Source organism: Ambystoma mexicanum, chromosome 3q (genome assembly GCF_040938575.1).
Source record: "Ambystoma mexicanum isolate Mex_15411 chromosome 3q, UKY_AmexF1_1, whole genome shotgun sequence".
Classification (NCBI taxonomy): domain Eukaryota; kingdom Metazoa; phylum Chordata; class Amphibia; order Caudata; family Ambystomatidae; genus Ambystoma; species Ambystoma mexicanum.
In genome coordinates, this window is record NC_090926.1 from 1,118,111,015 (window position 1) to 1,118,127,246 (window position 16,232).

Here is a 16,232-nt window from a genome sequence, read left to right on the forward strand (position 1 = left end):
ACTCAATGCCCCTTATGGATGGGGATGTGGAAATAAGCATCCTCCAAGTCCAGCGACGACAGGAAAACTCCTTCCTCCAGCTGTCCCAGCACATGCTGAAGGGTGACCATCTGGAACTATATGTAATTTTTTGAGGCAGCGGCGATCTAGAATGGGTCACCAACCGCCGGTTTTCTTTTGGATGAGGAAGTACCGCGAGTATACTACTGATCCCCGGAGCCTCTTCGGAACGAGACCCATCGCTCGTACCTCTAGAAGCAGTTGCAGAACGTGGTTTTCTTTCCTGGCTACAGGTGGAAAACAGGGATACTTCCTTTGGAACTCCAGGGTGTGTCCGTGGGCCAGGGCATCAAGCACCCAACTGTCGGTGGAGGTGGAGATGGACTTCGACACGCCGACTAAGTTCGCTAGCCGGCCTCCCACTGGGGTGCTCGTGTGGGGGCCTGACATGGCCAGTTCAGTCCTGTTTCACCCAAGCTGTACCACCTTGGGCCCCTTTGCGGCAGCAATTTCCTCCGGCCTTGCTGTGGCCCCTGTAGTCTTCCTGTGACGAAGAAGGGGCTGCTTGACGGTATCAAGAAAAGCTGCCCCGAATCCTTTGAAGGCACCCTGTGACTTGCCTCCGGAAGCCCAAAATTACGTCAGTCGCAGCTGGAGTGTGCCCAAGACACAGGCCGTCTCCGTGCCTGCCTTGATGGCCTGCAGCGACTCGTCCACCATCTTGCCGAACAAGTTGTCTCTGTCAAAGGGCATGTCCCATACCCTCGTCTGGACATCCTGACGGAAGTTGGTGGTCTTGAGCCAAACACGCCAACAGATGCAAACGCTGTTGCCCATCTAGCAGAACCCGGTGTCAGCAATGTCCATGGCCACCGTGATGGCATGGTCCTATGCCACGTCGCCTTCTGGTAGGATTTCAATGGCCTCGGCCCTCTTGTCTGGGAGAAAGTCCATGAGAGCAGGGATTTTAAACCACAGCTCCCTGTCGTAGCAGGCCAGGATGGCGAGAGCGCTGGCCGCCTTAATAGTCGTTGTCGCCAATGAGATGACCCGTCGTCCCATGGCGTCTAGCTTCTTTCCGTCGCTGTCCGGTGGGGAAGTGGAAATCGATGCCACCGACCCTGCAGATTTCTTCCTGGCTGCTGCACAGAGATCATGGTGTGGAAGGAGCTGATCTCGTCAGGGGGGGGGGGAGGGGGAGACGCACTGGGTACCGAGGACAGGAGATCTGTTCCGTCGTAGTCGCCAATACCCTTCGCCGGCGTATCCTGCTCTGTCTCAGGGGGGAGGGATGGGCAGGCGATGAGCGCCTTGCTCCCCCTTGGCTTTCTCCGTCATAGTCGATCAGGCCTTCTCCAGAAGCTTACCCGGGTGCTCCGACTTCCATTTCTTCGCTGAGCGGGAGCGTTGGCTTCGTGGTGGACGGTGTCGGCAATGCTGCGCCCCAGCCTGGGCGCCTGTACCAACGGCGCTCCCGGTGCCCGCGGACTCAAGGGGCTTTGCCTTCTGTTGGGCCTGCCATCACTACAGCACCTTCAAAGCTCATAGAAGACCGCTCAGATTTCCTCTTGGGAGAATATGTTGCCGGGGCTCACCTGACGCCGGGTTCTTAGTTTCCAGCCACTCGGCGAGCCGCTTGCGACGGTCTTTCATGGTGTTGGAGGATATGTCCTTGCAGAACGCACAGTGCAGGCAGTTAGGTAGAATTCTCATTTATGGCTAATTTGCCTCACCTAGTGAGTCGCCCAGCAGCTTTGCTGGAATTCTGGATTTTTTTTTCTTCACTTGGTAAGAGTGTGCTTTTCCCCCACTCTTACCCAGGTTTTGCCATGTGTCTTTCTCCTGTTTTTGCGATTGTGGGCTCTGGAGTACACCACTTAAGTAGCCCCTTTCTTTGTGTCACACAGCACCTTCAGTGCAGTAACACAGGGTTGCCTTTTAGACTTCCCAGCGACTCCATTTCTGGGGCGGACTACAGTCCCCCAGAAAAGGGTAAAATTGCCATTGACTTTACTTAGTCAAATTTTCACAGATCCAGTACACCCCATCTTCCATGGAGTACTGGAAAGGGTTACTTCCTATCCGTTTTTATCTGTACCTCCTAGAGCATTGTTTTGCTCTTTTTAACATTTAGACTTGGCTGGTGGCAGTGGTATCTACCCTAACTTTTCTACCACGATTATATTAGTTAACTGTGGTATTGTTTTAGGCTATTATATTAGCCTCGAACTTAAACCCGCTTGACTAAATACTTTTTCTTTTGGCTCTGGTCGGATTTATTCACCATTTCTTTTTGTTAAAGTCCTTCTTGTGTCTTACTTTGCGAGGCAAACCAGGTTTGCCTCATTTGTTCACAGTCTTTTGGCGGGCTTCTGCTCAGGTGGGCTGAATGTGAGGGAGGGGTGTAGTCACCCCCTGCACAGGGTATCCTACGAAACCCAAGTCGCACTTTGCCATGATTGGCTGAGGTGGTTGTCCGGGCTGGACAACACCCCTGCTGCGTGACTGAAAGCCAGGCTGTGAGAAAGGGTTTTTTTCCAATAAAAGGCAGGTCTCTTGGGCTAGAAGTCAGAGAGCCGCCGCTGGAACTACAAGGAACCGAAGAGAAGCGGAGAAGAAGCCGGCTGCTGCAACTACCCCGTCCCGGTGAAGCCCTGCTGCAGTCCTGAGCTATCTACCCTTCGACGACCAGAGAAGATCCAGTCCGGAGTCTTCTTCCCTTGAGCTTGGTGGGGATAACCAGCTCATCTTCTACAGCCAGAGGATCCTCTTCTTGGTCGAAATCGCTGCACACTGCTGTAGTGGTCTGGATAGCCATCTGAAGAGCCTCTCCTGTTTTTAAGGAGCGCACCTTTTATTCATCATCGCTGCTGCGGGCCTCATCCTTGAGTGGTGCAGACCCCTCCAGACGTCCTTCACATCGAAGCTCCAGGAACCGTGGGTCTGCGGGAAACCAACAGGAACAACTGCCAGGACACCCGCTTCGCCATTGAATAAGGTACTGTGTCCTGCTTGAGGAATTAGGGGGAATCCCTTTTCTTCCTCTTCAAGGCTTGCCGTTGTCTTCCCTACTTATTATAACTTTTACATCCGAACATTGACAATATCAAAGTACTCTTGGCTACGTTGAATCGTGAACTGTCCGAATGTGATCCACGACAACAGGCACCCGGTGTCACTTGACCCTGGCTCCGGCCCTTTGATTCTTGAATTCCTGTCTGTGTGTGTTCTTCGATTCTGTCTGCCTAACTATAATATTGCCTATGATTTTTTGCCTCCAACTCCCGCTGGGTATCTCAGGTGCTATGTGTTTTTGCCCCGGTAGCATTTCTTGTCACGGATACGCGTTTATTTAGTAGACCGAACTGTCAAAAAGTGATTGCAATCGTATTCACGGTACCATGTCTAGATTCGTAACACCGGTCCATTCAAACACAGGGTACTTACCTTGAGTCATACTGTACAAAGTGAATTGGTTAGTTGTAGTATATTTTACGTGTGGTTTTGCATTTAATAAAAGTGTAGTGTTTATAACAAATGGTTTAAAAATAAATGTACTTCTATTTTCTACCTGAAACCTTGAGTCAGTGTTTGCTTGAGTCACAGTAATTGTGGTACCTTTGTGTAATCTCTACTACTGCTCATATACTCGTGAGTTAAGCCTGGCTGCTCCGCAACTGCTATCACTTTAACATAGTAGTACAGGTTTGTACCGAAAGGTAAAACTTGAATTGCCACTTGTGGTCTTAATTGTGTGTAGTGGTCGCTAAGGGCACTGCACAGGATTCTACCTAACAGCAGTAAAGGCACCAGGAGTGCCCATCCTCAAGGAACAAGTTCTGTAGTCCACATCCTGGGCAGATCCTGAACAGAGGTGTCGAGTCTCCCTTATCTTCGGCCATGTCCACGCAGGGTAGGCCTCAAGAATCTTCTGGAATCCTTCAAGTGAAGTTCGACGGAAAAGCGCCCTTGAGGGGCGTAGAAGCTTCCGAAATGGGGCCCCGTTAATCGGATGATGAATCGGTGGAGCTTCAGGCCCAATTAACCGGAAAAATAGAGAAAACTCTTTGAAAAAAACTCAATACGCAGTAAAAGCTCAAGAGCTATAGCACGAGGACTTCCAACACTTGAACGTGCAGTAAAAATCTGAAGATGGCTGCTAGAGGAGGGGCTTAGGTAGAGGGCAGTCATTGGCTGGTGGCAGTATGACCGAGAGAACAGTGATTGGTTGTTAGGGAAAAGACAGTTCAGAAGTGAAACAAACTTATTTTTTCTTTACCGAGGATTTGTAGCCTGACGACAGGGAATATTCATGAGCATGTGAATCCATGACAGACCCCATGCTGGAGAAATGGTTAATATTAAATCAAACCCATAGCAGCTGGTCATGCCTGGGCCTTATAGACCTCCAAGGCCACTCAAGTTCTTCAGCAAAATTAGCTATTACACTGTTGGGGAGAATTCTCAAAAATGTGCCAACTCCCTCTACCTTAGAGACCCCCAGCAACTTTGCTGGATTTTGAGAACTTGGATAGAGAGTGGGCTGTTTTCCCACTCCCTCATGTATTTGGATGCAAGTTTATACACTGTTTCTTTTTGGTTATGTAGTCTAACCAACTCCATAGGCATCTTTTACAACTGTGCAACAAAGCACCTTCAGGGAAGTATCTTTTCCCAGAATAGCGGAGTTAAATTGACTTCATTAAGTCCTGTATAATTCTAGACCCAGCACACCCTATCATACAATAGAGTGTGGAAGAGGTTACTTAGTATTTCCTGTGTATAGCATTCACATGTTACCCATTCCTCTCAGAATGGCTGGTGGCAGTGGCTTTGCAATGAACGACCATGATTTACTCCGACCACGAACTGTTCGCAGCTCCAGTAATGTTTCAAAATGGCGCTGAGCCATAGTCTTAACTTCAGGAGTGAGACCCGCCTCTGGCTCCAGAGTGTCTGGGGTAGGCAGAAAGTGAGGGAGGTGCACGCAACTCCCTGTGCTTAGTCTCCTAGGATACCCAAATGCACTCTGTGGTGATTGGCTGGCTGACTGTCCGGCAAGGATAGCCACCCTGCTGGGTGAGTGACGGCTAGGCTGAAAAGAATGGGAGAGAACTGAATAAAAGGCGAGTCTTTTGGCTTGGAAGGCAGAGTCGACCACTGGACAAAGGAACCGAAGAAGTGCTTGAAGAGGACGGCTGCTGCAACTTCTGGATCGTTGATTTGCCAGGTGAAGCCTGCTGCGGGTCCGAATCTCCAAGTTGGCATCGACAGAGAAGCCCTGCAAGGACGACTTCTCCCTTTCAGTTGGTGGGACCAATCCACTCCCATTTAAGCCACCTGGACGCCCATCTCGAAGCTGGTTGCATTTCCTCAGAGTGCTGCAGGAAACCGTAGAGCCAGGGAGAGGGACACCAGATTGTGTGCGTGGCTTGTAAACTGGCCGAAAGCTTTTAGAATATCCTCCGGACTCCCACAAAGCAGGACTGACCAAGCCTGAATTTCCTCAGTTGAGTACGGGATCTCAGATATGAGTAAAGTCCACCTTCACAGCCAGGAACCGCGCTTATTGCTATTTGCTCTACCACAAGGCGCAGAAACGCGAAACAGCCACTGAAAGTAAAGTTTGCCGTTTGGCAGCTTTCACATTACCAATACAGTGCAGGAGTCCCCCGACGTCCTCCCTCTTCTCCCCACGACTAAGGCCCAGAACAGTGAGATCTGCAGAGATGTACAGGAATAGAAGTCTCCAGCTGCATCTTTTTCTCCTTTACTAAAACTAGCATAAGAGAACTTACCTCTAACTGTGGAAGTGCTTGTAACTTCTGCAACTCACAAGTCTAATCAGCTTGTGGCCCTACATTTGATTCTTCTTGTTCTCAAAGACTCCCAAGAACTTGTGCAAAGACTTTTCAATTTACTTACCTGAAGTGCTGCATTCTATACAAAGACTTTGGCCTATTAACATTGGCTTAGCCTATTGACTACAAACAACTATGACTACAGGTATAGGCAACCCAACCTTTGGTATAAGCTTGTACTACACTGTTTTGGTAGCGTGTTGAGCAGCCAGGCTCATCTCAAGAGGGGAAATGTGAGCTGTAGTGGAGTTACACACACTCACTGTTTCTTGCATAAACAATAATTGATTTATCAGTCAGTTATAAAGCCTTCTTCAGAAGAGAGCAATCAAATAGTAACACACAGATATGACATGTATTACTTACCGTAACAGCATTTCTGATAATTGTATCTGCTTAGATTCACATGCTGTGCATATAGTCCGACATCCAGTGGTAACCGCAGAGTATTGCATCTTGTCTTTCGGGGACTGAAAGGGGACAGGGGATAGGTATGTCTGTAACACTATCCCTATCGTGACGTGTAGTGTACCCAGAATCCCTCATGCGCTGAGGTCCCTCTGATTGTATTTTTTTCTGCCATGAGGCAGCACAAGGCTAGAGTGAGTGAGTAAATAAAGAGAAAGTAGCAAGACGTCTATGTTCCTTCCACCCGAGCAGGGAGGTAGGGAGGGCACATGTGAATCTAAGCAGATACAATCATCGGAAATTCTATTACGGTAAGTAATGCATGTCCTCTGATGCTTGTTAATCTGCTTAGAATCACATGCTGTGCATAGACTAGCAAGCAGTACCCGGAGTTGGAGGTGGATTGTGAGAAGGAAGAATAGAGAAAAGATTTCCTAGTATTGCTTGTCCCACCTGAGAATCAGACCTAGAATGAGTGTCTAGGCAATAGTGTTTTGTAAAAGTGTGTACAGAACTCCAGGTTGCCGCTTTTCAAATGTACTCTAAGGGAAAATTTTCAATGAATGCCATGGAAGCCCCAGTGCCCAGAGTAGAGTGTGCTCTAGGCTTGAAGGGCAGTTCTCTCTTAGCAAGAGTATAACAGTGTGATGCATTTGACAATCCACCTTGAGATAGCCGATTTGGAGACAGGATACCCTTTCTCTACCAGCTGCCACTGAAACGAAAAATGGTTTTGTTTTCCTCAGTGGTTTAGTTCTTTCCAGGCTGCCCTGCGCACATCTAGTGTGTGTAGGCTTCTTTCGGCCATGCTAGTAGTATTCTGGAAAAAGGTATGTAGTTCAATCGACTGGTTCACATGGAACTTCAATATGAATTTAGGCGCAAATCTGGGGTGCGTGTGCAGAACTACCTTATCCCTGTGGACTGTAACAAAGGGGTCTAGAACAGAAAGTGCCTGTAGATCGCTTACCCTTCTGATAGAAGTGATAGCCAATAGGAAGGCCATTTTATAAGTCGGGTCTTTTAGACTTGCTTTATGCAGAGGCTCAATGGGAGCCCCCATGAGCCTGGTCAAAACCACATTTAGGTCCCACTCAGGAGCTGGGTCAGAAATGGAGGCCTTAATCACTAGTATCTTTTACAACGACACTTTGTTGTGATGTGGTGTAGGCCAACAGTGCAGCCAGATGAACCTTTAGGGAATTGAAGACTAACCCAGTGTCCAACAGATGGGTTGGGTACAGCACAATGTGTGTGGGTGAACAGTCGATGCGATTGACACCCTTGGAATTACACCAAATGACAAAATGCTTCCATTTGCTGGCATAGCAATAACATGTGTTCGGTTTCCTAGCTTCCCTTTGGTTTCCTAGACTGCCCTCTGAGGGAGCTGTAGGGGTCCAAACTTTATGACCTCAGGAGGCAAGCTGCTAAAATCAGAGTTTGTGGACATGGGTGTAGGGTCTCCCCCCTGTCCTGAGACAACATGTTGTACGGACAGGGTAGTTTAACTGCTGGGGAGAGACACATTTCCATCAGGTGAGCGAATCAGGGTTGGCGGGCCCACATGGGGGCCACTAGTATCACGTTAACTGGTTCCTGGTGCATCTTGTGCACCATCTTGTTGAGAAGGGGAGTCGTGGGGAAAAAGTGTAGACAAATTTCCCTGATCATGCTATCCAGAGCCCGTTCCCCTTGGAGCGGTTCTGGGGGTACCTGGAGGCGTAGTCTTGGCATTGGGCGTTCTCCTGAGTTCCAAACAGGTCTATCTCTGGTAAGCACCATTCTGCGAAGACATTGGACACAATGTCTTTATGCAGACGCCATTCGTATTCTTCAGGAAGAGGACAGTCTCTGCTGAGCACATCTGCCAGATGATCGAGTTCCCCTGGAACATGTTGGGACAACAGAAACATCTTGTGTCTGAGAGCCCATATCCAAATGTTTTGGGACAGCTTCAGTAGCCCTGGAGAGTGAATGCCCCCGTTTGCTCAGATAATACATGGCTGTAGTGCTGTCTGTTAGAATCAGCACGGTCTTCCCTTGCAGCTGCATCTAAAAGGCCTTTAGTGCTTTGAACACCGCCAATAGCTCCAGTAAATGTATATGTTTGGATGCTACTTGAGGGGACCACACTACATGTGTGGTCTGCTGAAGCAGGTGAGGCCCCCCCCCCCCTGTTGCATGGGACGCATGCGCAGCCGCGCGTGGGGATCCAAGTATAAGCACGACGCCATCATTCCTAGCAAGCGCATGGCCTTGCGCACCGTCACCTCCCGACTGGCTACATATTGAGGAATATGAAAAAATAATTTTTGAACCCACTCGTTGGAGGAGAAGACGAGACAGTCTTCCGTCCGAATTAGAGCTCCCAGCAATTGTTTTGTTTAACTGGAGACTAGACTTGATTTCTTCTAGTTGAATTGAGAAACCCAGACTGAAGAGAAGATCTATTGTTTTTTGGGTGTTCGAAAAACATGTGTTTTATGAGTCCCCTGTGATGAGCCAGTCTTCGAGGTAAGGGTAAACTGGGACGGATAGACTGCACAGGTGTGCTGCAGCCACTGTCAGGACCTTGGTAAACACCCTTGGCGCCGAGGCAATGCCGAAGGGGAGTACCTTGAATTGGTAATGCCTGTCCTCTATCATGAACCTTAGACATTTCTTGTGCGCTGGCAACATTGAAATATGAAAGTATGCATCTTTCATGTCCAATGTTGCCATGTAGTCCCCCTGTTTCAGCAGTGGGATCACCTCCTATAGTGTTACCATGCAAAACTTCTGGGGTTTTATGAACTTGTTCGCTGGGTGCAGGACTAGAACAGGGCGCATGGTGAGGTCCTTTTTAGGTACAAGTACATTGAATAAATACCCTTGTTTACCTGAATAGGGACGGCTTCTATGGCGTCCTTTCCCAGCAGCGCTTCCACCTCTTGATTCAGGATCTGCAGATGGTCCGGTGAAAGGCGCTGTGAGCGTGGCGGTCTGAATTGTGGAGGTCGGGCGAATTCCACGCAGTATCCGTGGGCAATCATCTTTATGACCCACTGGTCTGAAGTTATCCCCTCCCATGCCGTGAGGAAAGATGTAAATCGGCCCCCAAACGGGGTAACATGGGAGGGGACCTGGATCTGGTGGTCATTTCTGACCAGAGGCTGCGGCACCTCTAGGATTGGGGCCTCTACCTCTGCCTTGTCGCTGAGCCCTTGAAGGGTAGTATGTAGGGCTTCCTGAAGTTTGCCCTGTGTTGAAATTCCCCGTGCCGTAGGTGTCTTGACCTGCATGGGACTGCCCTCGAAAGGACCGCTGAGAGTGATTACCTCTCAGGGGAAGGGGTGGGGGTTTGCTTTCTTGGCCGTTTCCACGGCCTCATCAACCGCTTTCCCGAAGAGGTTAGCTTCCTCAATAGGCTTATTGATGAGGACTGCGTTTCGGGTTTAAACCCTGAAGTACGCAGCCAAGCGTGTCTTCTGAGTAGGGTCCCTTGGGCCAGAGACCTGCCTGCCGTTTCAGCCGTGTACAGGGTGTTTTTAATCACCTTCTGGTTCACTTGTCTTCCATCGACTACAATAGAGAGAAGCTTGGATTCGACAGGTTCTGGAACCTCTTGGAGGCCTTCCTGGAGCAGGTTCCACTGAGCATCAGCATAACTTGCCAATAGCGTGGTATAATTTGATATCTGCGTAGTGTATGCGGCAGCCGAGGTGACTCGTTTGCCTAGAGCATACAGCCTCTTGGATCCCTTGTCCGGAGGTGCCTCCCCAGTGGCAAAGGGGTACACCTAGCCCTTTACGGGTGGTAGTCACTACCAGAGAGTCGGGGATGGCATGCCCTCTAATGTATGGAGTGTCGGAAGGAGACGGCCGAAACAATTTTTTCACTCTTGGGTTCACTGCCCGGGTTTGAGCTGGTGATACCAAGGAGGGAGCCAACCTTCTCTTGATGGAATTAATGAGGGGAATGGCTTCTCCTTAAGGATATCCTCTACAAAATCCTGCTCAGGCACAGCCTCTTGAGTAGAGATCTGAAAGTGTTCAGCTGCCTTTTTCAACAGAGTGAATGCCATCTGGTCATCTACAGGTGAGGCCTGGAGAGCCGGGGTGGACGGAGGGGAATCCAGACACAAAACATCAGCGTCCTGATCTTGATGTGGCAGTGTACAAGGGTCTGTTGCCTCCTGCTGGGTTTCTTCCCAATTGTCTGTGGCACCCTGCTGTTCTTCATAATTCTGTAGAAATGAAGCTTCTTCCTCTTCATTGTAAAAGTCCCTATAGGTGTCCATTTGGACAAAGTCTTCCTGCTGTATGGGGACAGAAGGCGGATCTTCTTGAAAATGAGAAGAAAATTGAGGGTTAGGCTGTCGTCAAGACCTTTTCGGGGATGGATGATCAGAAAAACTGATAATTGTCTCCAGCCGATCCATACACCCTTCGAATCTCTCTCTAGTCCATTTGGAGGACCCAGGCAGGCCTACGGGTGGACAAATGTCGTCTTCCGCCCTACGGCGCCGAAAAGAGTCTCTTAGGGTGTCGGAAAGAGGCTCTTGGCTATCTTCATAAGTATCGTGAGAATCGGGGCCCCAAACCGCATCAGAAGATTTTTCCACGGCTTGCCCCATAATTTTAGGCGTAACCGCGATAGGTCCCACGGCTGCCGTAATCCTCTCGACGCCTTCTTCGAAAATCACTGAATCGTCGTGATATAATTGCTCTGATGGTCTATCGGTAGGTGTATTACCTTCTGCGGCGTTAGAGGGCATAGCAGTCTGTTTTTCGACTAGAGGCCTAGTCGTAGCTTTCGGGCGTACTGCGGCCTTCGGGACCGTCGCAGAGTCGGATTTCCGCGCTTCGACATCTGAAGTTTTTGGAGTAGCACCCTTACTTGTTTGATTGCCCAGTCGCAAGACGCTGCTGCGGATGCGGGGAAGGCTTTGGATCTGCGCGATCCAAGGAAACTGTTGAATTTGACGGCCCTGTTGGCGCCCTCACCTTTTTCGACGAGGACGTCGAAACCGGTCTAGGGGTTGTATGCTTAGTGAGATGCGTTTGTACGCCCCCGTCACCGGGTGTTGTGCCTGAAGCGAAACCAGAGTGAGGCCTTAAAGAGTCGGTATGGGCGTGGCGGACCTAGAAGTGTCCGCCTCAAGGTTTATCACATCTGCAATGGATGTTTGGTCATCTGAGGTGCCCTCGTCACTCTCAGCGGGTGTTGTGGTGGGGGATGGGGGTTCCACCCACGACATACCGTATGCGGGCCACAGCTTTACACGGCGCTCCTTAAGGGTATTAGGCCAAAGGAGTTTGCAGGCTGCACACCGATTTTTGTCGTGATCTAAAGGGAGACAGGAGTATGGTTGCAAAGCTGAAATTTGTTCTGTGTTCGTCCTTCCAAGGATATCTGACCCTACTGCCTTACCAAAGAGGGCAGCGTCTTCCACAGACTTATTAACAAGAGAAGCCTGTTTTTCCGGTTTAAAGCGAGAGTCTTTTAGCCATGTATGCGCTTTAACAGGGTCCCTTCTGCAGTACCCTGGCCTGCCATTTCTGCTGAATCCAGGGTATTCTTCAGAATATTCTGCATCACGTAATGCCCTTCAATCACCACTGCTAACAGATGTGACCGAGGAGGCTCTGGGAAGTTTTGTTTGCCATCCGGCACAAACCCCCACTGAACATTGCTATAGCTTGCCAGGAGTGTGGTATTATTAGCAATACAAATGCTGAATGCAGCGGAGGTGGTCATAAATTTACCAAGAGGATAAAGGTTTTTACAGTCCTTGTCTGGAGGTGGCTCAGACAAGTACAGTGTTACCACTGCACGTTTCCTGGTGTTTGTTACAACCAGGCAGTCCGGAACAGCATGTCCTCTGATATATAAAGGATTCAAGGACGCTGGACGAGACATCTTCTCTACTCTAGGGTTGACATCCTGAGCGAGGATGTAAGTAAGGAGAGTGCAAGGCGTTTCTTAGCTGGGTTCAGTAGAACAATTGTCTGACTGATAGGGACTTTTTCTTTAAATGTATACTCAAAGAAAACTGTCTGCTGGGTTACGATCTATAAAAGGTCAGCATCCTTCATGAGGAGGGTGTTGAACAACATTTGATAGTCAATAGGCGAAGTGCCCTGGGGTTGAGTGACGGGAGGAGCATCCAAGAACATTCATGGACAGGCAAGGGCCCAGTTATCTGGATCTTGAGAGATGGGGTCCTGTGAGACTTCATCTGGATATGGGACGTAATAGATATCTGGGTCATACTGGTCTTTCTGCAAGATATTCACATAATTCCCGGGTAGACGTTATCTAGACGGGGACGAATACTGTGCACCTAGAGAGTGATGAGAACTAGAAAGGTATAGGACAATATCCATAGAGTAAGTCATCAAATTAGTCTGAAAAGTTAATCATTTTAGACATCCTCTCCATGCAGTCCTCAAATGTCTCCCACATCTAAAGAAGATGATTCATCAAGGGGAAGAAAGGAAGGAGCAGCTTGAAAAGGATCCTGCTGGAGAGCATGAGGCAGAGTGGGAGAGGCTGAAGAATTCCCTTCAGGTGAAGGGTAGGCCTTCCTAGGGCCAAAGCTCCGAGAATGGGCCTTAGAAAGCATGTTCCGAAGCTTTAAGGGGCCAATTTCAGCACATCTTTTGACGCTACCGCACCAAGGGATGAAGATTTATGTGAGGCGCTCAGTAAGGTCGAAGACTTAAGCCTTTGCACAGGCCGCAATGGCGGGTGCGCGGCAGGCTCTGAACCGCAAGATTCAGTAGGCCTTTTACTTTGACAGGCCTGCGGGCATCAATGGCTTCCATTTATCATTCGAGTGATGCCTGGAGGATGTGCTTTTAGGTTAGTGGTATGGTGTGTGTAATTGTCGCCAGAGTGTAGACTCCTCATTGCAATGCCGGTGGCATGCTCATCAGGGCAGGGGAAGGACACGCAGGAAGACTCCACAGGTGCGTCTATGGCTTCCGAGTTGGAGCCGCGGCTGCCAAGACTCCTCGTCCGAGGCGAAAGAAGGAGACCGACTCTCGCCCTGCATGGCATAGGCCGCCCGCCGCTTGGTGCGCCCGTCTTTCAGGGTCTTGTGCGGAAAGAATCTGCATAACAGGAGAGGCTGTTGAGCTGTCGTTGAAACAGCCGCAGATGCCTAGGGATTAACGCGTCGAGAGAGATTAGTAGCTATATAAACTCGGTAGACAGGATCTGCATTAAGCGACTGACCAGAAAGCTGGGAAAAAAACAATATATTGGGACCTCTACGCGTGAAGGATTTTGAGAACACTACATGTCACGTTACAGATCGTGTTAGTCACTTCCAGGTCAACGTTCCTTTTCCATATTCAAAAGAACGATGCAATACTCTGCGATTACCACTAGATGTCCGACTATATGTACAGCAAATGAGTCTAAGCAGATCCACAAGAATCAGAAACTAGGGTTTTCACTCATCTGATCAATTGCTAACTTTTGGAACATCACCAGGTGAATGTACCTAGAAGTAGCTCTTACAAGTTGGCTAGCCTGCTTGTAGGACAATGCCAAATGAGTATTATACAATGCACAGTTGGCCCAGAAAGGATCTGGGCCAGGACAAGTGAGACAAAGCATGCAGGGAGAAAAAGTACCTTACATGACCCACACCAATTAAACTCAATGGTACAGGCTATAAAAGCTGAGAGAAAAGAAAAAGCATAATTTGACCATAAAGTGTAAGTTGCTGTAATATGCTTCTGCCTAGACTGCGTGATGAAAACTATCAATTGTTGGATGAGGGAGGTGTTTCAGCATTATGTTCTGTTGATTAAGGACGGAATGGGCCCACAAGTATGATGGAAAGGGACAGAATACCGGAGTACACCTTTCTTTTTTACTATACAGGTTGCGCCTGCTATTCATATGTATAACACTATGTATGCACCTTTTTCACAATCAATTTCTCAACTTTGTATTTTAACCCAGTGTGCCTTACATTTTATGTGATATAGTTGGCTTCCTTCTATTTTTTCCACACAGTGTGATCTACGTTGCAGAGTTCAGGAAAATGAAATCTTTGAACAAAAAAGAAATATCTGCATCAATCCGGAGAAGAGACAAAAAGGTATATGAAAGCAGCCTGGCCAAAAAAAAGTCTCAAATGATGAGGTTTACTAGGTAGTCTAAATCCTAGATGCATATTGCATGACAGGATACATGCAGAAACCAGACCAGACGAATAGCACACCTGGAATTAGTGCTGCTGCTGTTATTCTTCTTTGCCTTTTTGGGAGGTGGCTCCTTCACCTTGCATTTCTTGGGCTCATCAATCAACTCTTTAGACTTGTGTTTTTCTTTTTTCTTCTCCTTCTTCTCCTTCTCCTTTTTCTTTGGTTTGTTTTGCTGAGGCTGAGACAGAGCAGCCAGCTGTTCATGCACTGCTTTCAGCTACATAAAGATATTAAGAAAACATGTGATGCAGCTTGGTTATTATAGTGAATACAATTATGGTACAAAATGCATCTCTTATAGTGAATATTACAAAATGCATCTTCAGAGCTCCAAAGGACCCCAAATATTTCTAAATCAGCAGATTTCGGGATAAAATATGATTAAAAAAAGTACTCTACTGTCCACAATATTTAATACTATTTCATTAACAAACAACTGTTTGGAGCATCTTTTAATTCCGGTCTTCAGGCAGAGAGGGTGAATGAATTATCAGATTTGAACTGCTTCCGTTAAGCATTCTCTGGCTCACCTATTAGTGGTCAAAGCAGTGTTACTCATGATTGTAAGCAGTACTTTTGGGTGCATTACAATAAACTTAGCCTCCTGGCAATAGGGACCCAACATTTGGTACAAGTTTGAACTACACAGGCTTTTCTCAAGAGGGGTCAATGTGAGCAGTAATGGGACACAGAATTTCACCGTAGCAGTTATTCAAATAAACACTTACTCTCCAGATTTCTTGATAAAACAATTATTAATTTCACAGTGAGTTTGAATAAGCCTTCTTCAGAAGGGAGCAATATATGTAACACTTATAATACACTTCAAAACATACTCCTAGTTTCTCTAAATCAGATGATACCCATTGGGGGTGACACACAGATACTCCCTACACCCTCAGGTGAGAGCAATACTGAGTTTGGAGTGAAAGATAGAAGAGAAAAATAAAACAAATAATTCAGAAACGGGTAAGTACTTTTAGAAAACCGTCCAATGTCAAATAGGTTTGACCCTTTCCTGAGGAAAAGATAAAGCACAGAATCAAAGGGAAGAAGAGTCTCTCAGGGAGAAAGGACTGCCAATGTTAATTGCACAAGGTCTAGAGGAGCTGAAGATCTTCTTTGCAGGTAGGTAAAAAGTTGTGCACAATGATTTTAAAAATGTTTGTAGAAAACAGAACACTTTAAGGGCCACAAGCTGAGAGGCTTGCGAGGGACAACGCTATAGCAATTCTGGCAGCTAACCAAGACAGGTCTCAACTGTGAGCCAGTAAGGCTACACAACAAGAGGCACGTTGTTTTAGACGTTACAGAACCAATAATTAGAAGAAATGGTTCCAGCTGGCTTCTGTTCCTGTGCAGCTCAGCAAATCCTTTTCTAGGACGGCTAGGGACTCCTGCTCTGCAATGGGAAGGTCAGTGGCAACAATGTGACAACTTCAATACAGCGGTCCTTTGGTGTTTCAGCTCCTCGCGTCTCACAGCAAATCACAACACTGCGGTTGTCAGATAACACTCTGGACTTTCCTTGCATCTGGGGTCCAGCACTCTGTTGAAGTGGCTCAGGCTTGGTCAGTCCTGCTTCGGGGAAGTCCGGAGGGCCTTCCTGGCGCTCTGGTTCGACTTAAAAGCAACACACACAATCTGATGTTACTCTCCCTGTCACTTCGGTTCCAGCAGCAGCAGTGGAAGTACAGCCAGCTCCGAGAGGATGTCCAGACGGGCTTACTTTGGAGTTGATTGGTGCCACCGATGC

The 16,232-nt window shown here is 48.0% G+C and overlaps 1 protein-coding gene across 3 annotated transcripts in view; it reads right to left on the reverse strand.

Moving 5' to 3' along the window:
- BRD4 (bromodomain containing 4) overlaps positions 1-16,232 on the reverse strand; it is a 1,521,397-nt gene that overhangs the window by 929,904 nt on the left and 575,261 nt on the right. For all 3 annotated transcript variants that reach the window (XM_069603884.1, XM_069603885.1, XM_069603886.1), the window contains one exon: positions 14,494-14,693. In XM_069603884.1, the coding sequence (XP_069459985.1) occupies positions 14,494-14,693 (200 nt within the window). The remainder of the gene's footprint in view (positions 1-14,493; positions 14,694-16,232) is intronic.